Raw genomic sequence first — 26,677 nt, 5'->3', positions numbered from 1 at the left:
GTGTGTCTCTCGCTGTTAACTGGTGAGAAGGAAAGTCTATTGTTGTAGAGAGAGAGAGAGAGTGAGAAAGTCAATCCTGCCCATGGAGAGAGAAAGTGTATAAGGTGTATGTACTGTCAGTAGGCTCTTGCTCCACACATAGTAGCAGGGGACATGAAGCATGCGGGCGCACACCCCGAAAGGGAGCGATTGGTCCGTCAACCGCTGAGCTCCGGAGCCGAATCGAAAAGAAGGAAACAGCTCAGCTTTTGTAGTTGTTTCTGGTGGTCTTTTGCGCATGTGTGGATTTCCTTTAAGGGGAAGTGACGTTACCCATGTGTGCGTACATGTGCGCGTATGTATGCGTACATGTGTGTACGTTAGCGTGTGTGTGTGTATGCACATGAATGTGAGTGTACGTGAATATATGCATGTGTGTGTAAGTGTGCGCGTATATGTATGACAAGAAAAGTGGCTTGAGATGTGAATGCGTGTTTTGTGTGAGACTAGAACAGGCTTGCACAATACTCCCCTTCCCAGGAAAAAAAATATGCAGTGTATATATATATTTTTTTTTTTTTTTTTTTTTTTTTTTTTTTTAGATAAGTAATGTTTTGGGCAATTGACTTTTCATCCTGTTTTTTTTGCTGTTGGTGTGGTTGTTTCAAAAATGGAGTGTGTTCATAAAAAAAAGTATTTACTTACACGTGGAAAAGGTGTTTACTCTTTTTTTAGGGCTGACATTTGTTTGTTTGTTTTTTTTGTTTTATTTTGTGGTGACATATGCAACAAGTTGCTTGGAGAGTGAATTGAATTGTTCGTTTGGAAGAAAAATTTTTGTTTGTGTTGACGTGGTGGGTAAAGTTGCCGGTGTCTTCGTAAGTGAGTCTGCGGTAGTGTGTGTAAATTGCCTGTACGGGCGCTTGTTGCGCATTCGTTCGTGTTGAACGGTGAGTGTCCAGTTGCCAGCTGTCAACGAAACTTCCAGTTGTGAGTTTATCCCTGTGCATGGTGCATCTCAACTCGTATTGTTGATTCAACTTTTTCCTATGTGTTAATAGGGATGTCCTGTTATTGTTACTTTGTTGTTGCCTTTTTTCAACTTCTTCCTATGTGTTGATCGGGATGTCCTGTAATAGTTTCTTTGTTATTGCATCTGCTGTGCGGGAGAGAATGTGTATAGGCCCATGTGATTTTGCTCCTCGCGTTTGTTGCAGAGTAATGTCAGGAAACCGTGAAAAAATGTTTGTCAAGCTCCAATTTTTTTAAATTCGGTATGAAGTCGACAGCTCCGGGTTTATTTTTCTTTGCCGAGTCCGACAAGGGGTTCCGTCATTGTTGTTCGACCGCTGCTGGAGAAATTCTTTTTCCTCACCGTCTGTATACCCAACATTGCTTGTGTTTAGTCAAATAATGGGGTGATGTGCTAGTTGTCTGAAAGGGAAAGTGTTCTGAAAAAACGAGGTCCATAAGCGCGAAGAGGAAAAGGGGGTTCAATGCCATTGTTGCTTGTTGAGATTCTTGTCGGTAGTAGCTCACTTGTTTTTCTTTGTTGAAAAGTTCGTTTTTTTGTTTATCAAATAAAATACGCGTCTCGCATAAAACAATTCATTTAAAAAAAGTTAGGGCCACAATGCTTGTTCGTTTCATATTGGTTGGTCGCCGGTTTGTTGTGAACTTGTGGTATAGAAGGAAATGCGTGTTCATCTCATGTTCGTGCGTCACCAGTTTGTAGCGGACTGGTGGATATATTATATATATCCCCCAGTCGTACAAAATAGGAAAAATGAATTGAATTGAGAAAGAACAAACAATGTGTTTATTGAAATAAATAAACTAGAATTTATTTCATGAAGAAACAAATGAAAGAAAAGGGTACAGCACGTGTTTAGTTTGGTGTGTGTCTCTCGCTGTTAACTGGTGAGAAGGAAAGTCTATTGTTGTAGAGAATGAGAAAGTCAATCCAGGCCATGGAGAGAGAAAGTGTGTAAGGTGTATGTACTGTCAGTAGGCTCTTGCCCCACACATAGTAGCAGGGGATGTGAAGCGCACGGGCGCGCGCCTCGAAAGGGAGCGGTTGGTCCGTTGACCGCTCAGCTTGGCAGCCGAATCGAAAAGAAGGAAAAAGCTGAGGTCTCTTGCCTTCGTAGTTGTTTTATCTTTATTAGTTTTACTGTAGCGTTCTGGCATACTAACATATGATGAGAATAAAGGAAATAATATTCATAGGATGACTGAAAAATAGTTTCATAGTAAGTGCTCATAATCAATACCATTTTTAAAAAATTAAACCTTCATAAGAAAAAAAATTAGCCAAATTTAGCCTTTTAAAGGCTAATATAGCAACCCTATTTTGTTGGGAAAATTAGTTTAAATAAGAATTTTGAAATTCAACAACTGTGACAATCAGGTTTTAGTAAGGTATATTTCAATTCCTGCTGAACCTGTACAAGAAACAAGTAGAAATTTTTGAAGCCGCAAAATATGGCATCTTGTTAAGTCCACTGAGTAAGTTTAGGAAACTCTTAGCCAAGGCAGATCATTGCACATATTTAAAGCAGCCATATATACAGTAGCGTCCAAAACTAAGGGACAAAATTTTTAAACCTAATATTTGTTAGAAATAACTGTGAAAAGCTGAAATTTTGACAACTGGTAGTCGTTATCATCCATAATAAGGATAGAAAAAAATTATAGCAATTATTTATTTTCAAAATAGGAACAAAATAAGAGAAAACATTGAGAAAAACAATGTAAACAGTAAAAATCCATATACAAAATATATTCTTTTTTACCAATTGTCATAAAATTTTAACAATAGAATAAATTTAACAAATGACAGCTCATTGGAAAAGTAATGACCTGAATTGTGTAGTGGGCTATGTGACATTTTGTTAGAAATAACTGCGAAAAGCTGAAATTTTGACAACTGGTTGTCGTTACCATCCATAATATAATACTAAAATTTGAATCATTTGCAAAGGATAGAAAAAGAATTATAAAAATTATTTACTTTCAAAATAGGAACGTCCAAAAATAAGAAAAACACTATAAACAGCAAAAAAAAAATAAAAATACATGTACAATCAATATTTAGTAAATGAGCCCTTGCTCTCAATGACAGCTGCACATCTTTGACTACAAGAACGAATCAGTTCTTGACAATCCTCGATACTAATTTTAGACCATTCTTCTTGAAGCTTCACCCACAAATCCTCCGTGTTAGTGGGATTTCTTTCCATAACTTTCACTCCTAAGGTCTTCCAAAGATTTTCTATTGGATTTAAGTCAGGACTTTGCGGTGGCCAATCCATAATTTCGAAATTTTGCTTGCTAAGGTAACTCATTACCACCTTTGTCTTGTGACATGGGGCATTATCTTACATAAATGTAGCCCTATCGAAACCTGATTCTGTATGATTGGCACAACATGATCTTGAACAATGTTTTATAGATCTACGCGTTTACACGAGTTTGTAACCGGACAAGAGGTGTTGTATCTTGGTTAGAAAACATTCCAAATACCATGACGCTTCCGCCCCCAAACTTGACAGTTTTCTTAGTACACTTTGCACTTAATCTTTCACAAGTACATATCTTTGCATTGTTTTTCCATCATTTCCAAACAAATTAAACTTGCTTTCATCACTGAAAAATACTTTTGCCCAATTTTCATATGTCCAAATTACATTCCTGTTTGCAAACTCTAATCTCTTCTTATTCTTCGAACTAGCAAGTGGTTTCTTCCCTGGGGTTCGATTAAACAGCCCTATTTCTTGCAGTCATCTAGAAACAGTCTGTCTTGACACATTAATACATGAGGTACTATTTATAATCTTTTTAATTTCTGTGCAAGACTTAAAACGGTCCTTTAATGACATACGCTGCATTATTCGATCTTTTCTTGCCGAAGTTTTTCGGGGTCTGCCAGTTTTAAAAGCACTATTTTGCCAGTATCATTGTAGGATTTAACAACCCTGCTTACAACACTCTCGGAAATCTCTCTAATTGTGTGCTTTTCCTTGTGTAGCTTCACAATAGCTTCTCATGGAGTAATCAAGTTTTGGGTGTTTCGCCATGGTGCCGGCTGATACAACGTTTACAAATGACTAAGTAAGACTTATTCTTTAGAGGAAATCAAAAAATTTGAATATAGCATACTGTTTACATGTCCCTTACTTTTGGACGTTCCCATTTTGAAAATAAATAATTGTTATAATTCTTTTTCTATCCTTTGCAAATGATTCAAATTTTAGTATGCTATTATGGATGATAAGGACTACCAGTTGTCAAAATTTCAGCTTTTCACAGTTGTTATTTATTTCTAACAAATATTAGGTTTTAACGCTTTATCCCTTAGTTTTGGACGCTACTGTGTGTGTGTGTATATATATATATATATATACACACACACATACACAAAGTACAATTAAATCAACACTTAGCTTTGGTCTTATCTTTTCTTTCAAAGAAAGTTTTACATTTTCAAAAACCTTGGTAATAACGATGCTTTTTAAAGTACTGTCTGTCTTTAGAAAGATTTTTGTTGTCTTTTCTTGTTGAAAGAATTTTTATATATATATATATATATATATATATATTCACTTAAAAAAAATTCTGTTTAATTAATACAAGCGCAAAAGACAGCTGTTCATTTTAACCAATAAAAAATGTCCTTTTAATTTATATAAAACTCAAATGATCTTGTAAAGGGTGTTGCAACCCAACATCCAGTTTACGACTTCCAGTTGCGCATGCATACATAAACAAATAATTAACGCGACAATAAAACGTATTGTTTTACTGTGTACATTTTCAGCGTCCCAATTGTTTTTTTTCGCGTTTAAATTATCCAAATAAACAATTGTTAATACTTTCTGCATTTTATTCCCATCATTCATTTCCATATTAGGTTTAAGATATTTTAATGCAATTTTCTTACAAATAAATCTACTTTAACCCATTGACAACCATAAGAGCATTTTACAATGGCGATTTACCCACCACCTTCCTTTTTTTTTTTAATTTATTCTCCATTTTTTTATACAACTTTCTTAAAAAACATTCATATATTTTCTTCTACACTACCAACATAAATAAATAATCTCGAAAATGTGTTTTTCTTAATTTGCGTTACAAATAAATAATCAACGCGGTTATAAAACATTGTTTTACTATATACGTTTTCAGTATCCCAATTGTATTTTTTTTGCATTTAAATTAAAAGATATATCAAAATTTGAATTTAACTTTAAGTATTATGGTATCTGTTCAGTGCACATTTACCTATAAGTATAGCAAACCACTTATAATTCAATGGCTGTAAGTTTTTTTGTTTTTTTTATTTAAATAAACAATTATAAACAGAACGCCTCATAGAAATCTATCTATATTCTTTTTTCGTTTTGATATACTTTCATAGAAATGTTTCTGTTATGTCACAAAAAACTATTTTCTTTACATCTGAAGTGTCACGCTCATATATTAATTCCATAGCTAACATAATGACCCAACGGGTCACAGGTAGTCTAGTTAATTCATAAAAATTAACATAAGCGACAAATTGTAATGTTATTTTATTTATTTATTTATATTTTATTTTATTTTTCAAATTATATTGAAGGAATATATTTATTTCTAACAGTCTTTACATTAAAAAATCTATTAGTAATATCTATATTATTTATATTATAAAAATATGGACAACATTATTTAAAAAGTAGAAAAATAAAGGCTTACCCAATAGTCCACCAATGTTATCCCAACTGTTGTGTGTGATAAAGATGTTTTCTAATCGTGAGAGCTTGATTCTTTAAAAAAAAAAAAAAAAAAAAAAAAAAAATTAGAAATCAAGACTGCAAATTATTTTTCAGATGAAGCTCAATCGCTATAAAATAAATTTACATACATTTATAAAATCCTCTAGTTGTATAAGAGCCAAATACGTTCTAAAATAGAGTACTGTTGCCATATCTGGCCAGCAGCTGCTCAGAGCACCCAAGCTTGCCTTGACAAAGTCCAAAACCGGTTTTGAGACCTAGTAGATGATGCCGTTTTCTCCTCCCTGCAACTTCTTTCACATAGAAGAGACACTGCAAGCCTGGCTTTGCTCTATTGTCATTTTCATGGCAAGTGGTTGTCTAAGATTCAATCTATAGTCTCCCCTTGCCAAACTTTCACAAAATACGCTTGTCTAGTGACAACGATCATCAACAGTTTCCCCTTACTCTCTAACTAGCAATATCACACTATTTTTTCTTTACAGCAAATGAACTCAAATCAAACATTATTGAAAAGAACATAAAAGACAAACACTTGAGACGACGACATGGTGGGAATTTTGTTTAACTCAATCAAAAAAAAAAAAAATAAGAGAGAGACAATGTCCATTTGCAAATCTGAGATATTACAATCTGGGAAGTATACAAAAACTTCTTGTGGAATCTAACCGATGCGAGAACCCCGAGGCCAAAAAGCCTTTGGTGGACAAACATAAATGCTTCTGCCCATTTTGCCTTTTATATATTACATGTAGAAGAAATCTATTAATCATTGATTTGAAAACTATGTCAGATTAAGTAGCAAAATGTACCTTGTCCAGCACTAATTGGTACGTCGTTTGGTATTACTACTCTATCTGTGCCTAAATCTAAATGCAAATTCCATGAACAAAGCTTTTTTCCGAGAACTACCCACCTGTGGAACTCTGTTCCACTTGCCTGATTTCCAGTTGACTACAATATGGTCGTCTTCAAGTCCAATGGAAACAAGTTATTAATGAGCTGCCCCCCCCACCAATAATCCATTTCTACCCCATTTCCACCAATAACTATCAAAATACTTTTGTGTCAGTGACTACTGTACACTCATTAACCCTTACCCTCAAGTTTTTGATAAGTGATGATTCGTATGTAAAAACACAAAATTTGTATCAGCTGTCTGCAATCCCCATCTTTCTCAGAACATTGACTGGAAATGATCAAAGATGTGCAACCAAGCAAATACTTACCATCTGACAGCTGCTGCTATTCTTTAAACACTTTGAATTTATTTACGCTCTGACTTCTAACAACTGATATAAACATCCGTAAAATTATTAACCATCTCATTAGCCCTAACCCTGAACTGTTTTGATTTCCAAAGGTCTAACACATGTGGACATGCCTAAACAGAAGACAACTTCCACAACTTTCAGAAACATTTTTTTTGCACCCAGAATTGCTAAATTACGGAAACAACCCTTGGTTTAATCAAGAAAATACAAATTTACAATTTTTAGCAGTTTTAATACTAAATACATCCATTATAAGGCTAACTTTGATCACGATAGTTCGAAATGGTCATAACTACAGTTCTAATGGATTGATTTAAAAAAATAAATAAAGATAATATTTCTTTATGTTTTATGCTCTTTTAGTTTATTGCTAATTTCTTGAGGTGCCCCTATCGGGGGAATGCAGATGGAGCTGCCCAGGAACGTTTTGCAGGTCAGTGCTCCTCTTTAAGTGCACTGACTTCTCAATCTCACTTTCAACCCCTGGTGTCATAGTTCTTGCAGTGGGAGAGAATTAGTCATCTGTAAGGAAAACAAAATTATCTCCCTTTGATCTAACTCTTTACATTCAACAATTTTAAATGATGATTAATAAAATACTTTTATCAAACAATCAAAAAAGACATTGAATGAATTGAAGCAAATCTGAAGGAAATTTCATTAAAAAAAAAAAAAAAAAAAAAATACATAATGAAAGAGAAAAAGAAAAAAATTTGATTAATAATAGCAAAACTGTAATAGTTTACTTACTTATGTTCTGTAGCAATTCTCTGAGTTCCTTCTCCACAGTTAAAAAGATACCTGCATAAATAAAAAATAAAAAAACAGATTTTATTTCAATGGAAGATAATTTCCTCTCTTGTCCTACAAAACACTGTTCAGAAGTATTGTAAAGCCAGAGATTCAGTTTATGTGTAAATTTAACTCATAGCAAATGTTAAACAGCCTTTCTTACGCAGTGATACTGGACGTGGGAGTGTGAAAAGTAGCATTAAAACCAGTATTTTCTACATAAGATTAGATTAAATAGATAAAGTGGAAAATTTTATTACAAGTTAAAAATTAGAATTAAAGGTGTAAGTCAGGATATGATGTAATGAACACAAAGTCTGCAGCGACATGTAGTGCTGAAAAAAGAAGTTTTTCTCTTTGGCAAGTGAGCTGGTTGGGTGCGGATATCTTTTTCAAAACTTTGTCAGCACACACCCATTTTTATAAATATTTGCATATTTCCTATTTTTTGCCATTAGTCTGTCGATTGAATATGAAGCTTTACTGATTTTTCCTAGTACAATGGATAGGCTTTCTCATACCTTTTGAAACTGCCAGTATAAATATTACAGATAGAATTATCACTGTATAATTTTGTCCATAACCTACTAAACATAGGAGTGAATAGCACTATGAAAGGAAAACAGGATTCGAATACTAACCTAGTGATACCAGAGACAAACACTGGTCAAAGTGATGATGACTCCTAATGTCTAATTCAAAGGAAAGACATTTGTACGATCAGTGATATACAAATATTTTTGTCAGAAAATTTATTTATTTGAAGTTGATTTTTAAGTTCAATAGAGAGAGAGCCATAATTTACAATTTGGGATTATTATTTTACTGGTTTTTTTTTTTTACTTTACAAGGGAGTCACCACTTATCAAGCCACTCAAGGATAAGGGTTAATGAGTGTAAAGTGGTCATCTACCAGACAACAGCGTAGAGATTGTTAGTGGTGGAAATTGTTTACATTGGACTTAAAGACAAAAATGTTGCAGTAAGCTGAGAAGCAGGCCAGTGGAATGGAGTTCCACCGGCAAGCATTTCTAAGAAAGAAGCTTTGTTCATGGAATTTGCATTTAGATTTAAACACAGATAAAGAATAGGGAAAATTGTTGGTAGTGGCTTGATGCTGCCAAGACAAGTTAGAGAGAAAAGTGCTTTTATGGTGTACTAGCGGGGGGGGGGGCGTTGCCTGGATGTTTGGAGGTGTGTGTGTTAGGGGGGGGTTAAAGCAGAACAAAATGGAAACTTAACTCTATTTCAATATTAAAAAAACGATGTTAAACTTCTTTAAAAAATAAAACAAAAAAACAGCGATATTAAAACTTTAAAAATAGAAAAAAAAATCTTTTGTAGGTGTAAAAGAACAGAAAGGGAGGAGGGGGTTGGTGGCAAGTAGGCTCAAACCCAGAGCCTTGAAGCCAATAGGCTGACAACATACAACTGCGCTACAGCGATGGAAGCAATGTAAGACGTTAAATTTAGCAATTAAAAAGTGAATGAGTTCAAACAGGTGCTTGATTTTATTGAGGTCAAACATCACGCCATCCTACACCCCAACTTGTTGGGGGTGGGGAGCCCAAATGAATAGCAATTGTCCGATATGACGGTTTTCACTGACATTGATCAAAGCGCTCATTGCTTTTCTGGACGTACCGCATGAGTGCCGAGGTTTGTTTCAGTTTTGCTTTTTTATACTGAACAGCCAAAGACACATGCGTGGGCCAATAAATATGGCTAAAAAATCACATGTAAAAGTTGCCCAAATTAAAGATACTCGCTGAGTCATTTCATAAACCTTAGATATTATCATCTTGGTAGCATATAAAAAGTTATAAGAATGAGCAACCAATCCTAACCCACCCCGAAAAAAGCCTTTGCCGGACATACACAAAAAAATACACATTTGCAAATAACAAATAGGATCCTGAACAGAAGTGTGCGTTCTATCCCAACCATTATCAATGGACCAGAGGTCATCTTGTCAGCATCAGACAAGGCCAAACTATTTGCAAAGAACTTTGCAGCTAATTCTACATTATGCGACGAAGGCCATCAACTCCCCATATTTCCTCCTATAACACGGAACATGCTAGGTAACATACAAATATCTGTGCATGAGGTCACCAAGCTAATCAAGAACCTTGATTTCATTAAAGCAACTGGCCCTGACGGCATCCCAATTATAGTGTTAAAAAAGCTTCAACCAGAACTTGCTCCCATACTTACCAAACTGTTTAAGCGTTGCCTTAAGGAGAAGTGTTTTCCAACACCCTGGAAAACCTCATCAGTATGCCTTGTATTTAAGAATTCAGGTGATAAGTCATCTCCCTCTCAGTACAGACCAATAAGTCTCCTGTGTGTTATGAGTAAGTTGCTGGAATCCATATTAAATAGAGAAATAGTCAACCACCTCAGCTCCGATCTGCAAGATCTACCGCAGATGTGCTAACATTTGTATCTCATAGGATTAGTGAATCTCTTGACAAAGGCTTCCTTTCTAGGGCAATTGCTCTTGACATATCAAAGGCCTTCGACAAGGTATGGCATAAGGGCCTACTTCACAAGATTTCCAGCTACGGTATAACTGGAAATGTTTTCTTTATCATTAAATCATTTCTCTCTGATAGGCTCATAAAAGTAATTGTCGATGGACAAAAATCAGAGGCTTGCAGTATTAATGCTGGAGTCCCTCAAGAGTCAATCCTGGGCCCAACTCTCTTCCTGAGCTACATCAATGATCTCCCTAAACACATACTTAAATCATTCGTTGACATCTATGCTGATGACACGACCATCTACGGGAACACATCAAAGGCTGTAAATGACAAAGTTCTCTCTGATTCTCTCTCCTCTAATCTTGAGTGCGTGGTTCAGTGGGGGAAGATGTGGCTGGTTACCTTTAATGCATCTAAAACCAAACTCCTATCTTTACATCATCAACGCTCTGATCCCCATCTGGCATCAATTGAAATGGATGGCTCTCGTCTAGGAAAAGCCCCATGTTTTGACAAGCTTCTGGGCTTGACCTTTACTCCTGATCTGAAATGGAACACGTACATCAAGTTTGTTGCCAAGGTCGCAGGAAAGATGGTGGGATCCTTCTACCGCTTCAGAAGATATCTCACTACTGATGTAATTCTCTATCTATATAAAAGCCAAGTACGTCCAAGGATGGAATACTGCTGCCATATCTGGGCAGGAGCTGCTAAAAACAGCCTATCCTGCCTTGAGAGAGTACAAAATAGACTTTGTGGCTTAGCGGGGGATGCCCTTTTCTCTTCCCTGCAACCTCTCTCCCACAGAAGAGACATTGTGAGCCTATCTTTGTTTTATCGTTATTTCCATGGCAGGTGCTCGTCTGAACTCCAATCTCTGGTCCCCCCTCACCAATCTTTTATGAAAAACACCCGTCTAGCTGAATCCACTGTCAAAAATTTTCCCCACTCTTTATCTGTGCCTAAATCAAAATGTAGATTCCATGAACAAAGCTTCTTTCTTAGAACTGCACGTCATGGTAATATTTATTGGATGGGTTTTTAACACCATTTTTTTTATTTCTTATTTTGAAGACTTTGTCAAGTCTTCAAAGACATCACTACCATTTTTTCTTGCTCTTCGGTAGCGCTTAATATTACTTGTTTTTTTAATCCAGTTAGGTAGAAAAGTAACTTATCTTGCCTTTGATAACATTTATTTGTTATATATTTGTTTTTTGACAACTTTTTCGAACCTCTGTGGATTGGAATACCAACTCAAGGTTTTTTTTTATTAAAATCTCTTCTGATAGCAAAAAAAAAAAAAACAAAAAAAAAAGTTTCGGTTTCAAAATTCAATCGATGATAGCTACTTTGTTTTATCATACATTATTTATGATAAAATTGTGAGATGAAATTTGTGAAAAATTTAAATTAGTTCCATACTAGCAGGGACTGTTAATTGGCGTTACCCACCTCCTCACAAAAAAGTAAACTACGGTTGTTGTTGGTGGTCACTGCCTTCCCTGAACACTGACACTGGCGACCATGGCCAAAATGAAATAAGCTGGCTTTCTCTGGTGCTTAGTGATAGTTTTGGGCAATAACATGCAGGTACTGTTTGAATTTAAAAAAAGTAATTTAAAAAATGCATAAATCAGCATGAATTAATAAAATTACGAAAAATGGTCCATTAGAATAATAATGGAAAGTAAAATCAAGAGTTTTAGAGGTTAGGGATTCTCACTGTATGAACCGTTTAGAGGGATCTAAATCAGTGGTATTACTCCTAGCTGTTTCCGTTTGTTCTTCAAATCCTCCACCAATAGTATTAAAGTAAATTCCAGATTTATGTTGTCTTTTTTTAATGTGTAAAACAAAACAATTATGACTTTTTTCACTTCACTTCTTTGAGTATTGCCATGTTAAGAATGGTTTTTGGACTAGACATCACCAACCTCCCCATGTTAAGAATGGCTTTCGGAATAGACACCCCCAACATCCCCATGTAAAGAATGACTTTCAGAGTAGACCCCCCCCCCTTTTATTGGAGGAGGAGTATGTGGAAAAAAAAATTCCCCCAAATTTAACCATGATAATCAGTGTCAGCATACCCACCCACAAATGCTAATGTTAAAAAAACAAAAAAAACAAACATTATGGGGTGGTAGTGTCTGTAGGAATGAAGTAGATTTTTTTTATCGCACGTGTGTAAAAACCTGGCAGCCAGTGGATTACAGTGCATCATACAGGTCTTTACATCTCTATAAGTATTTGTCTCTGCAAAATTGGAATGAGGGTTTTCTTAATCACCATTGTACTTGTAGAAAACCGGTAAAAGTAGTCATTCCAAAGAAAATTGTGGAGTCAATGTTCAAATTTATCCCCACAAAAAACATGGGCGCAATGTCGAAAATCAGTCTGGAAAAGAAATTTAAGCAAAATACTCCGAATTAAATTCTCTATGTAATGAAATTTATCTTAAATCGTAAGTAATCGTGTTAAAAAAAAAAAAAAAATCGTAATTGTGACTAAAACCAGATCCTAATTTTCAAATACGCATGCAGGTCTGTCTATTAACATAGTTATTTGAAAAGATATGTGATAAAAAATAAAAAATAAATTGCTAAAGAAGGGTTATGTGTTTCTATATAATGATGGTAAAAAAAAAAACATAGTTAAGTATAAAATAGTTTAACAGTTTTAAAATGGGAAGAATATATTCAGCAAGATACAAACCGAGCAAGAGAGAGAGGAAATAAATAAATGTTTGCTGTTTTGTCTCCAAAGTGAGAGAGAGATTGTTATGAAGAATATATACAGCGAGAGAATCCAGTAGATTGTGCAGGTTTAAATAAAGTATATATAATGAATTACCTAAAAAATAAACATAACTATGTTTGAAAAAATATAATTAATTACTGAAACAAATGTACGAAGCGAGCGAGCAAACAATTGCGATGCCATGTTTGAATGGTACATTAGCATTTGTTTAGCATGCTAACATCGTTATTTTGAAATAAAGGGAAATATTATGCTATGTCTGTGAGTTTATGATCTAGTTACGAAGGGTGCAACCCTATACCTGTCCAAAGTGCAAAATACTTCCTGGTGATTACTGGGAGTGGTAAGAGGACTTGTTATTTAGAGGGAAAAATAGGAACTACTTCATCTAAAGATGGTTGCGATGGTGATAACGTTGCTCCTAAGATGGAATGTAGGATTTTATTATAGCAACCAAATGTGTCTAAAATGGCGTTCTAAAGTTATATAAGATAGTGGCTAATAGTCTAGACATAATAAATTTCTATACGGCATCTGTTGGTGCAAACCTATAGTACTTTGCTCCAAAGAGGAATTTCTGCAATCAAAATATTATATATGGAGATGAATATATATTTTTAATATTTAGAAAATTATTTATAGAAATTTGTACTTCTGCATTTATGAACCTGCGATTTCCACAAAGTTTCTCTGGTGTGCCTGGTGGATGACAGGAAGAACCAGAAACAGCCGACAAGTATTTTTCTAAATATTAGGACATTATTTTCAAATGAATTACTTTATGAATTTCCGTGGTCGTCGCCATTCTTAACATGGAGAGAGGAGGGTTGTAATGATTTGCGTTTTTGTAATAAGGCTTGCCCAGCCGTTTTTTGGTTATTCCTGTCATCTTTTAAAAGTTGTTTAAGTTATTTATCAGTCGAAATTATATAAAAATATTAATTTAAAACAAAAATTGTTTAAAAGTTGTTTAAATTATTTGCCATATCCTTTTGTTTTCTTGCATTTCGTTCCGTTTCACTCGATTTTAGTTTTCGATGATCGCAAGGTTGTTTCATGCTTACAAAATTGATGATGACATCCATATTGATTCTTACAAGATTAAAATGTTTACACAAATCGTGCATTTTTCGAGTTTATATTGGTAAAATAAATTAAATTTTTACTCAAAATGATTGTGCTAGTGCACTTATTGATCCGTGCTATTTTTTTAATAGTATTTTAAAATTAAAGTTTTATGATATCTGTTTTTTAAATTATAAGCTAACTACAGAATAGGTACAAAACACCCTCCTCATGTTAAGAATGGCTTTAATAACGTTATTATTTCAGCACGGATCAATAAGTGCACTAGTACCGAAATGACTCCTCACATAATAATGTTTACGATAAGAAACATTTTGAATGTCTTTTTCTTTCTTATATTACCTGCAAACCCTATTTAGCAACATTACCGATAATCTTTCTGGCGTCCAACATGTGTAGACAAAAACTTTTTTTTTTTTTTTTTTTTTACTTAAAACAGCAGTTGTTCTACTCGGTGAACTTTTATAATTGTTTGGATATATTATTATTTTCAACATAAGCAAATAAGTGATATTGTTTTTAAAAAACGGTACTAGTGCACTTATTGATCCGTGCTGAAATAATAACGTTATTACTTCGAAAGCCATTCTTAACATGGAGAGAGGAGGGTGTTTTGTAGCTATTCTGTACTTTAACTTCACAATTTAATAAAAACAGACATCATAAAACTTTAAAATACTATTTAAAAAATAGTGGGGATCAATAAGTGCATTAGCACCTAAAAAACTTAGGTGAAAACAAAGAATAGTTAACAAAGCTTCCCTCCCTCATGTTAACCGAAACATGGCTACCTTGTGATCTGGGAAGATTTGCCGTTTAGTTGTACAAATATCCTCAAACCAGGTAATCACTAAAAGGGATGCTAAAAGTCGACACCGGTATCGGCAGAAGTTTGGGTACTTGTACAGTTTAGTCAAGGCATTAAAAAAATGAAAATATCGAAAAAAAAGTTTAAATTGTATGTATCCATTATAGAACGAAGTTCTCCGAAAAAAAATTTCACTTAATTTCATCAAGTAGTTTTTTTTTGTTTTTTTTACAGCAGAAAAACACGTTTTTATGAGAGCGTGTTGAAGGCGACCATCTTGGATTAAAAAAAAAAATTGTTTGAATTTTAGAAATGACAAAGGGAGATAACTCTAGTTAAAGCGCTTACACCCCCTCCCCATCTCTAAATACTAACTTTTCTTCCTAAAAATCGAACATTTTGCTCGGCGGTTTGTATTACTGTACACATAGATTCGAAAAAGTTGTCAAAAAACAACTATATAACAAATAAATGTTATCAAAGGATAAGTTACTTTTCTACCTAACTGGATATATTTTTTTACTCAATGTAACATGTTTATTCAGCTCGAAAACCATACAGTGTTTAGCGATGTATTCGAACATTCAAGATGGCGTCTTATTCTCTCTTTACCACGGTAAGTGTGGGAAAAGATGTTATAAATAAAAAACCGGATAAAATACTGTTAAAAACTCGCTCAATATATGTTACCGTGACATAGCTTGACATATATTCGGCGGGTTTTTAATAGTATTTTGTATAGTTTTTTTTTATTTATAACACCTTTTTCCATACTTACGGTGTTAAAGAGGGTGTGAGACGCCATCTTGAATTTTCGAATACATCGGTAAACACTGTATGTTTTTCGAGCTGAATAAATATGTTACATTGAATAAAAACACAAAAAATATATCCAGTCTGGCAGAAAAGTAACTTATCTTGCCTTTGATAACATTTATTTGTTCTATATTTGTTTTTTTGACAACTTTTTCGAATCTGTAGCAGTATCAGAATTTTTGTAGGAATTTTTGACACCCCTAACACGAAACTGCGAATACAATATAAAAATCTCGTAATTTCTCTGTTAAAAGTGGGTTATTTATTTTCTTTATGGATTATACTTCCAAAATAAACTATTACAGTTGTTTTAAAAGTAATAAAAATATTTTTATTTTTTTTTAAAACAGTAATGAATTTTCCGAACTCAATATTTTTCAATTTTTAAACTCAATATTTTTAAATTTTAAAAATCTATCAAAATTTTTCTATTGATTCTATTTTTACGATATTTTCAGGGTCAATGTGAAATTTTATGTTCTTTCCAATAAACCGAATATAATATTTTAGACAAACGTTTTTTTTAAATTCACGCCCCCCCATTTTCACGCCCCCCCCCCCATTTTCAACTTTCTCTTAAAAAGTAAATAATTAATTTATGTTTAATAGTTTTATATATCACAAATTGAAGAGAAAAGGTCAATAAATAATATATTCAAATTTAAAACAAAAAAAAAAATCAGTTTTTTAGAAATTTACCTGTAAAGTCCGAAGTTTAAAACCTTATTTTATAAGAACACATTTTTTCTTTTTGTCTTTTTTTTTTTTTTTTAATGAAACCTTGGTCCTTGCTCCTTTAATTGAAAAAAAAATTAGGGCTTGAATTACATTTTTCGAGGAGTTATAAGCTTAGAAAGATAGGGGGTCGAATAATTTACGCCTCTAATTTTGAAATGTCTATTAAAAAGTAAATAATTAATTTATGTTTAATAGTTTTATATATCACAAATTGAAGAGAAAAGGTCAATAAATAATATATTCAAATTTAAAACAAAAAAAAAATCAGTTTTTTAGAAATTTACCTGTAAAGTCCGAAGTTTAAAACCTTTTTTAAAAAAAAAAAAACACATTGTTTTGTTTTGTTTTTTTTTTTAAATAAAACCTTGGTCCTTACTCCTTTAATTGAAAAAAAAAATTAGGGCTTGAATTACATTTTTCGAGGAGTTATAAGCTTGGAAAGATGGGGTGGAATTATTCACTATTTTCACGAAATTTCTGACACTACAAACCCGAAATTTTTTTTCAGAGAACAGTACTTCGTCCCATAACGGATACATACAATTTAAACTTTTTTCGATATTTTCATTTTTTAATGTCTTGACTAAACTGTACAAGTACCGAAGTTTGTTTACATGTTTTACAAACTTTAAATGGGTAAAAATATAATCACTTAATTATTGAAACTGTGATCATATATGTGATTAAAATTTAATTTAAAGTAACTATGTTTACCGAATTAAAAAATATAATGCATGATGAAGTTTTAAAATGATTAAATGTTTTTTATTTTATAATTTAAAATTAAAAACATTGACCAATAAAAATAAAATTTTGGGTACTTATGTATTTTTTGTGCCATGCTGAAATAATAATGTCATTATTTTGAAAGCAATTCTTAATGAGGAGGTGAGAGTGTTTTGTAACTATTCTGTGCTTCCACTTTACAATTTAATAATAATTAAAAAGATATCGTGAAACTTGAATTTAAACTGAAAAAAAAAACAAAAAAACTATAAAAATAGGGTGATACCATCTTCCCTCGTATGCATCTGAGAACAACAATATCTACTATAACATTAAACCAAATTTTGGTGCTTATGCATTTTTGGTACCACACTATTTTTAAATAGTTTTTTTTTCCAGGTTAAATTAAAGATTCACGATGTCTTTTTAAATGGTACGTTGGAAGCACAGAATAGTTACAAAACACCCTCCTCGTGTTAAGAATGGCCTTCAAAATATTATTTCAGCACAATAGTACAAAATGCATAAGTACTCAAGATTTTATTTTTATTGTTCAATATTTTTAATATTAAATTATAAAATAAAATATATTTAATCGTTTTAAAACTTTATCTTGCATTATTTGTAAAACAACGTGGTTAACTTAAATCAAATTTTAATAACATTGATGATCACATTTTCAATAATTATGTGATTATATTTTACTTATTTAAAGTTTGTAAAACATGTAAACAAACTTCTGCCGATACCGGTGTCGATCTTTAAGAGTCCCTTTTAGTGATTACCTGGTTTGAGGATATTTGTACAACTAAACGCCAAATCTTCCCCATGTTAAGAACGGCTTTCTGAATACCCCCCAACCTCGAAAGCCGTTCTGGGGCGAAGCAGCCGGGGCACGTCGTAAAAACTGACCAATTGCTTTTTTCGCGGTTAAAAAAAACAAACAACAAACAAAAAACTAAATTTGATCAAATTAAGTCAAATTCTTTTAGGGGAACTTCATTCCATAACGGATACATACAATATGACTTCTTTTTTTTATATTTTCATTTTTTTTTAATGTCTTAATTAAAGAAATCGGTAATTATTACTCATAGAAACATTAATTAGTTTAATTTGGGAAATCAGTTAAAAACAATGATACTCGTGCAGTCGTGCCGGTTCAGTAAGTACATTAGCACCAAAGCAATTTATTTTTACTTTGGTAAAGCAATTTGCCGACGATTTGTTTTCTGTAGAAAGGTCAGAGGAAGCCTGAAATTTCTCTTGTAGATCGGCAATCTACAAGAGAAACTTCAGACTTCCTCTAACCTTCCTGGCCAATCTAAGATTGCGTTACTTTTGCTTGCCAGTCTCGTAACTTACCGGAGATGTTCTGTTTGAAGAATAATTGATCGAGGTGTTCCCCTACCACCGCTTCCGATCACCTGAAGTTCGATCTTCCCGGGCACAGGTAATTTCCCTCCGATTTGTTCCCTGTAGCGCACATGTCGGAGTTTATCCTTGTTTGTCGTTGGTCCTTGTGACTTGGGCATGTTGGTGAGAAAAATCTTTTCAAGTTTCCGCCGATGTTTATTGCTAGATGAATTATGGTAGTAAAAAATTGAGAGGAATGGCCGCGTGGGCAGAAGATGATGTTTCACTAATTTTCCTACAAATTGTTGGGAAAGCGTCATTTGTGGCTGAAATTGCTCGCTCAACTTTAAAGTTTACATGTAGACGACTATCACTGGTATAACACGAATCTTGCATTTACAATAAGTCGTAGTAAAAGAGACTAAAGGGAGATAATTCCTAATGACTATTTGCTTACACCGGCTAAATACAAGACCACGTGTGAACACTACTAGATATTCGTATTCTATTCTTTTTTTTTTTTTTTTTTAATCCAGTCTTAAAGTTTTGTCCTTATTAATTTTTAAAATTCAGTTTTTTTGTATTATTGTAGATAAAATCCCTCCCTCTAATGAGGTTTTACATTTTTTATGCGATCACGTGGGAACACTTTGAAAAACTTGACGGGGAAAAAGAAACTAAGGCAAAACAAAACAAGAAAAAAAAACAACTTATTTTAGAAAGTTGAACAGGATATCAGTGTTTTACATAAATTTAACATAAAATGAAGTCACGTCACTCGAACAGTGGTAGCATTAAGGGAAATTTTAACGGTGACTTGGCTAAGGCATTTCGACATCGACCTATGCCAAAAAACCTTATCCTTGAGTGTATTTTATTATCCTTGATAAGTTGCGACTTAAGAAAAAAACTTATCACGTCTTTAATTTTACGAATGAACAAAGATAAGTTTTATTTTTTATTTTTTCCAAAAACAAAACGGAGTGATTTTCAAGTTCTCAAAAAATGTGAATAAAAACTTGTATAAATTGTAAAAAAGTAATTATATTTCAACACGAACACAAATTTGTCGGCTCATAAAAGGAGATTATTTTTGTACGACACCGGCCGCTAGTTTCTAGCAGAGCTAGTCTTTCGCGATGCGAAAATGCAGCTAAAATCTGAACACCCTACATGAGATGATGAGATCAGCACATTCTTTTTTTAAACATGTCGTTTTAAGGAAAAACAATACCACGTACTTAATTGTCATGCTGAAAATAGTAATATACCAAAAACTTACGAAAATTCATTGGTTAGAAACTTATTTATATTTAAAAGTAATTTTTACGGAAAATTGGGTAAAATTGCATTTTTCTTAGACGTTATAAAGGAGAGTAAGAGTCTATACACAGGGGACATAATCCAGAACGAATATTTTAGATTACTTGTTGATGGTTGCAATAAAACATAATAGCAGTGTTTCTACTCGATAAATTTTCGTAATTTTTGGATATGTTACTATTTTCGACATGACAATTAAGTACGTAACATTGTTTTTGTTTAAAATGTCATATTTAAAAATCGATTTGTCGACTATATCTTCGAGCACCTTTGTTTCTTTTTCAATTTCCCCCCAAAGTTTTACTCACATATAATCATCTAAAAAAAAAAAAAAAAGAAAAAAGTAGAATCTCATTTTTTGAACGGGGTGATTTAACGACAGGTGTTAATCTATAAATTTACTTAGTTTCGTTCGTCATTACATTCTAAATGAAAGTAAGATTTAAGGATCCTGTAACACGGCCCTATGTAGTAGTAGTAGTAGTAGTAGTAGTAGTAGTAATAGTAGTAGTAGTAATAGTAGTAGTAATAATAATAATAATAATGATGATGATGATGACATATTACGAATGTCATGTCTGTAGCATATAAATTAATTTTAACAATCCTATCACATTGACGTGATGCAAACTGTTTCATTTCTTTCTTTGGATTTCCTTATTCTTTTGTCTCCCAATTTTTCGTCTGCTAAAATTTTAATCACGTGATTACGGTGTAGCGACGCGTCAATAAAATAAACCATTCGTACAAGTGGCGTTTGATTATATATACATAAATTAAAGTTTACGATATCTTTTTTGTTTATGAATTTGTTATGTGAAAGGACAGAATAGTTACAAAACATTCGCTAGTCTGGTAACATAAGTGCATAAGTACTAACAAAGTGATTTTTAATATTGTATTCAGCTAAACCCATAACAAACGGCACTTGTACGAATGGCTTATTTTATTGACGCTACGCTACACCTTAATCACGTGATTAAAATTTTAGCAGACGAAAAAATTGGGAGACAAAAGAGTAAGGAAAACCCTTTTTTTTTTTTTTGTTTCGTATTGCCACCCGAACTTATGGATGTAAGAAAGCCTTCTACTCTAATAGTTTCTTCCCTAGAAATGCTAGATTTTGGAATTCCCTTCCAGGTTCCTACTTTACGGACTGTACTAACATGCTGTAAGAAAATTTCTTTCTTACACACTCAAATTTCTCCCTGCAGAAGCAAATGAGTTCCACAAACAAAAGCCATACCTTTAAACTCAAAATTTATTCACAAATAACAGCAATGAAAATTCTTTGGTTCTGGTATTGTCCTTTTGCAAAACGGTGGCCCGATTTGCCCCCATATGCATGGAGCCTTTAGTATGAATTCCTATTGTTGGAATGTTAGTTCATTGTTCCTTTGGAAAGATCTACGAAAATCATGGAGAACACAGCGGGAATGATGGCGCCTATAATCAGGCATAATGTGAGCCCCTTGGGACTCAAGAAGAAATAAGATAAGATCCTATAATTGGATAATAACATGACAAAGAGTTTCTTGAATGTCATCCTGGGTCTGAATAGGTTCAGCAAAATAAGTTGTCTCTTGGTGTCCATGAAGGAATTGTCTTAGCTCCCTAGTGAGGGAACCGCTGGTTTGAGTCTGTATCATTCCGTGTTTTTTCTCAGACTGAAAATAAATGCATGAATACAAAAAAGGCGCCAAGTCAAATCACCTGACACATTCAAATTTGAACCAATCACAAACCGCCAATCAAATCGTGTAGGTGGCCTAAAAGAAACATGGCAGTTGAATGTGGAATTTCTCACAATGCAAAAGTTCAAGTGTAATGTAAACAGACATCTTGCTGCTCAACTCCCTACATAGTATCCTTGAAAACTATGTCCCAGATAGTAGCCCCCTACATCAAAGTAGCACTGTGCCTTTTTTGGAGTGAAAATGTAATAATAATAAAAATAAATAGATAAATAAATAAAGAGTTAAAGTTTATGACTTTTAAGTTAAAATTTAAATACTATTCTTGTTTAAATCGATTTCAAAATCAAACGTTAGCCATAACACACACACACACTTCCTTAATCTAAGTACTAACTATACGTATGGGAAAAGGTCTCTCATTACTGCCTGTTTGACTTATATGTGTTATTTGTTTTTTTTTTTATTTTGCACAATAGGCTTTCGTTAAGAGTCACACTTCTTTGTTTACAAAGACATTTGGCGGAAGTTACATCAGACACATTTTAAGGTACAGATTGTAGCAATCGCTATACCTGGTCAAAACAAATGCCCGGCAGGAACATTTTACAGCGATCACTACTTTGATACACCCACGCGTATGAATAACATGTAGGTACATGACATCGTGATGCAACCACCGCATACATCTTCTTCTTCTTCAGTAGTCCGTCGCTGATGACGATGACGTTGCACCATGCCTAACAGTCCCAGATAGATTACGCCTGATGGACTCGCTGGTGACTGTGGAGTCCAATTCGTGAATTGCATACACGGCCGCAGGCAGCACAAGGGAAGATGCCGTCTGCCCGCTGCGCCGCATGCCTTTGGTGTCTTCTTCGCTCTGCTCGGTCGTTATAGATGGAGGTGAAAGTTTCCAAGCCCTCTTGGCAGATGTTTCGCCATTTTCTCCGATCAGCAGCAGCATGTTCGATGGTGTTGGATTCTATGCCACACTTTTTCAATGATGTTTTTAGTTGGTCCTTGAAACGTTTACGTGGACCCTCAGGTTTGCGTCTGCCCTCTGCAAGTTCCCCGTAGAGGACCTTGCGTGGGAGCCTTTCTGCTGGCATCCGGATGGTGTGACCAAGCCACCTAAGTTGTCTATTAGTTAGAATTATTTCAAGTGGGTCCATTTGAGTGCGCCTGGGTATCTCATTATGTGGCACCCTGTGCCACCATTTTAAACCTAGTATACGCTGTAAGCAGTTGGTATGAAATGCTTCTAGCTTTTTCAGGTGGCGTCTATAAGGCACCCATGACTCGCTGCCATACAAGAGGATGGAGAGACAGATTGCTCTATAGACAGAAACCTTGGTGGTGAGGTTACGGTTCATAAAAACTCTGTGCGAGAGTCTACCAAAGGCTGCAGCAGCCAGACCAATGCGCCGTTGGACCTCACTTGTTAGGTCACAGGAGTCAGTGAGCACTGAGCCAAGATAAGTAAACTCTTGAGTGTTTTTCAGTGGCTGTTGGTTGATTGTGAACATTGGTGGTTCCTGACGGTGTTCACATATGTTAAGTGCCTCTGTTTTGTTGATGTTGATGGCTAGACCAGCTCGGGAGTAAATGTTGGAGATAGTGTTGATGGTGCGCTGAAGACCCTCTTCAGATGAGCTCACCAGAGCTGTGTCGTCAGCGTATTGCAATTCATGGATTGCTTCTTCTGTCACACGTGATCTGGCATGGAGGCGACGCAGATTGAAGAGGTTGCCATCCAGCCGGTATGAGAGGCGGATCCCATCAGCAGGATGATTTGCTGTTTGGCAACATTGGAAACCGCAGCAAGAAAAAGATTAAACAAGATGGGCGCAATGATGCATCCCTGCTTCACACCCGATTCTACCAGGAAGGGCTCAGATTTTAGTCCTGAACTGGAGACGCGAGCCATAGATCCATTATGGAAAGCCTTCAGGACACCCAGGAATATTGGTGGGCAGCCAAATTTGACGAGTACCTCCCAGAGCAAAGGACGGTTCACAGTGTCAAAGGCCTTGGCGAGATCTACAAAAACCATATATAGATTTTGGTGTTGCTCGACGCTTTTCTCCTGGAGCTGTCTTGCAACAAAAACCATGTCAATCGTGCTGCGCTCCTGTCTGAAGCCACACTGCGATTCAGGTAAGACTTGATTGACAATGTGTTGGATAATACGAGACAGTAAAATTCTAGTGACAACTTTCCCTGAGGTTGACAGGAGGGAAATGTCTCGACTATTGCCACAAATATTTCTGTCACCTTTCTTTTTATATATGCTGATGATATCTGCATCCTTCCATTGTTGTGGGCAGCAGCCTGACTCCCAGACATCTTCACTCAAATCATCACTGCACTAGTTTTGCCCATGCCGACTCTTTATTTCCCACACAATATTTTTTTATTTTTATTTATTTATTTTTTTTTTTTTTCATCTACAAATACAAGTCCTCCGGCGATGGGGAAGGAGTGGTGGGGGCAGGCAAGGTTGTTGCTGGCAGCCCTTAGCTCCAACCCTGCACGCGAGGCGGCCCCGGGGTGATGGTCACTGGATGGCTGGGACTGGAACTGCAGCCTCCTTCGGCAGCTCCCAGGGTGACTGGGCGGCCCTTTTCAGGATCCACACCGCCCACCCTGAATTGGGAGGGGTCTAGAAAAGGTGACCCAAACAAGTGTCTGTTCCACTCTCCACGGACAGGTAGCCGAGCCTCGTCGTGGCAACCCATACCTCGGTCCTAATAATACTAAGAAGCTAATAATTGGCACTTGGAATGTGCGTACTCTTCTCGACCTTGACAACAACTCAAGACCTAAACGGAGAACAGCTCTAATTGCATATGAGTTAAAGAAGTACAACATCGACATCGATGCTCTTAATGAAACCCGATTCTCGGATGAGGGCTCCCTCACCGAGTCAGGAGAGGGATACACCTTCTTCTGGAAGGGCCTGGATAGGGGTGCTCCTCGCATCCATGGAGTTGCCTTTGCCATCAAGACCAGGCTACTCAACAGCATTCCCCAGAGCCCAACGGGTCACAATGAGAGGCTAATAACTTGGCGTATCCCCTTATCAAATAAACGTCACGCTACCCTAGTCAATGTGTATGCACCAACCCTAGATTCAGCTGATGAATTGAAAGACCAATTTTATGCCCAACTCCATGAGATCATGCTGACAATCCCCAAAGAAGATAAGATCATTCTCCTTGGGGATTTCAATGCAAGAGTGGGCAGCAGTCACCATCTTTGGGAGAGAGTCCTAGGGCATCATGGAGTTGGAAAATGTAACGATAATGGGTTGCGTCTTTTAATATTCTGCTCCCAACATAATCTCTCCATCACAAATACCATGTTCCAGCTCCAAAACAAATTCAAGACCACCTGGATGCATCCTAGGTCCAAAATTTGGCACCTACTTGACTATGTTATTGTAAGACGTAATGACATGAAAGATGTGAGAATCACCAGAGCCATGAGGGGAGCAGATGGGTGGACAGCTCATCGCCTTGTCCACTCTATTTTCCTTCTTAAGATCCGGCCTCCAGCTCGCCGTCAAGCTCCCAGAAAACATCTTGACCTCAAAGCTCTCAACAACATTACAACACGAGCTGCTCTACAAAACGAACTGGCTGAATGTCTTACCTTACCAATTCCTGCAGCAGATCCCATAACAACAGCTTTCTTAACTGAAAAATGGGAAAGCATCTGTGAAGTCCTCCTCAATACTGCCAAGGACATTTTGGGATTCTCAAGAAGAAAACATAGAGACTGGTTTGACGAGCAGTCTGATGGAATTCATCAACTAATTGAAGAAAAAAATCGGCAACAGCAAGCAGTGACTGCAAATCCAACTCCAGCATCACGTGCCAAGCTAGCCGAGCTTCGGTCAAAAGTCCAACAGGAAACCCGAAGAATGCAAAATGAATGGTGGACCAATCTTGCAACTGAGATCCAAGGTTTAGCTGATATGGGGGACCAACATCAATTTTATAATGCCCTTAAGACAGCCTATGGGCCAAAGAACAATAGCCTCTGCCCAGTCCGTAGTGCTGATGGCTCCATACTCTATACTGAGAAGACTGCCATACTCAATCGGTGGGCTGAACACTACCAAGACTTACTGAACAGGCAGAACCCTATCGACCCTACTTTTCTTGACCATCTTCCTGACCTTCCTGTAATTCAAGAACTGGATGTAATACCAACTATCCATGAAGTTAGCCGTGCAGTTAACAACCTCAAGAATAATAAAGCCACTGGCCCTGATGGCATACCAGCTGAGCTTCTTAAGCACGGCGGAGATGCCATTACCACTTGTCTCCATAACCGCATACATAAAACAAAAGGAACTATGTTACACTCCCTTGCGTATAAATACAGTAAACAGGCTGGAACGTTCGAGAAGGCCTGTATACAAAGATTTGCTTTCCAAAAATCAAGTCAGTTTTCTCTCCAAATTCTCAACAACAGCTTGAGGAGACTCCACCTATTTAGATGTGAAAACAACATGGCCAAGAATGCCACAGAACAACCAGTTTTCTCTTCAACACTCTTGTGGAAACTTACTACATAGAGCGAGGACTTTTCCTTTTAACAATTCAATTCGAACTACCGTATTTATGATACAAATCCTTCCTCCAGATTTATGGACTGTTCTTCTCAAAAGTAGCCACATGGACCGTTAGTCCATATGTTGCACGCTTATAAAAAAATCAGTAATTTCAAGCCTTGTGCTATTCTCACAAAATCCTCACTTCAGTAATCCTTCATTATGAACATTCCGCACAAGAAAACACTTATGTTGCAACGATTAAAACTAATATTCCTAACACGTAAATAAATGCTGTTTATTTCATGCTAATACAATGATTATGTGTTCTTTGTCAAGTGTTGTTATTTTCCAGATTTCATTTTTATTTCTTTTATATAAGGATGTGGATTGGTGAAACCTTTCTATTAATCAGCGATCCCATTAAATTTACCTTCGATAGTCACGCGGATACACCCCCTACTTTCGATTTCAATAAAATTGTGACACATA

At 35.3% G+C, this 26,677-nt stretch overlaps 1 protein-coding gene across 1 annotated transcript in view; it reads right to left on the bottom strand.

Moving 5' to 3' along the window:
- The window catches only part of LOC145303509 (zinc phosphodiesterase ELAC protein 2-like), a 97,979-nt gene extending 78,893 nt beyond the window's left edge, over positions 1-19,086 (bottom strand). Inside the window, exons 1-3 of the mRNA XM_080144942.1 lie at positions 18,614-19,086; positions 7,784-7,834; positions 5,719-5,789 (exon numbers count right to left, since the gene is read on the bottom strand). Of these exons, the coding sequence (XP_080001068.1) occupies positions 5,719-5,789; positions 7,784-7,834; positions 18,614-18,924 (433 nt within the window). The 5' untranslated portion in view covers positions 18,925-19,086. The remainder of the gene's footprint in view (positions 1-5,718; positions 5,790-7,783; positions 7,835-18,613) is intronic.
- Positions 19,087-26,677: the final 7,591 nt, after the last annotated feature.

Source organism: Euprymna scolopes, chromosome 19 (assembly GCF_053919585.1).
Source record: "Euprymna scolopes isolate OS-2025 chromosome 19, ASM5391958v1, whole genome shotgun sequence".
Lineage (NCBI taxonomy): Eukaryota > Metazoa > Mollusca > Cephalopoda > Sepiida > Sepiolidae > Euprymna > Euprymna scolopes.
The sequence above is the reverse complement of the archived record's forward strand: the minus strand, read 5'-3'. Positions and strand labels throughout refer to the sequence as shown.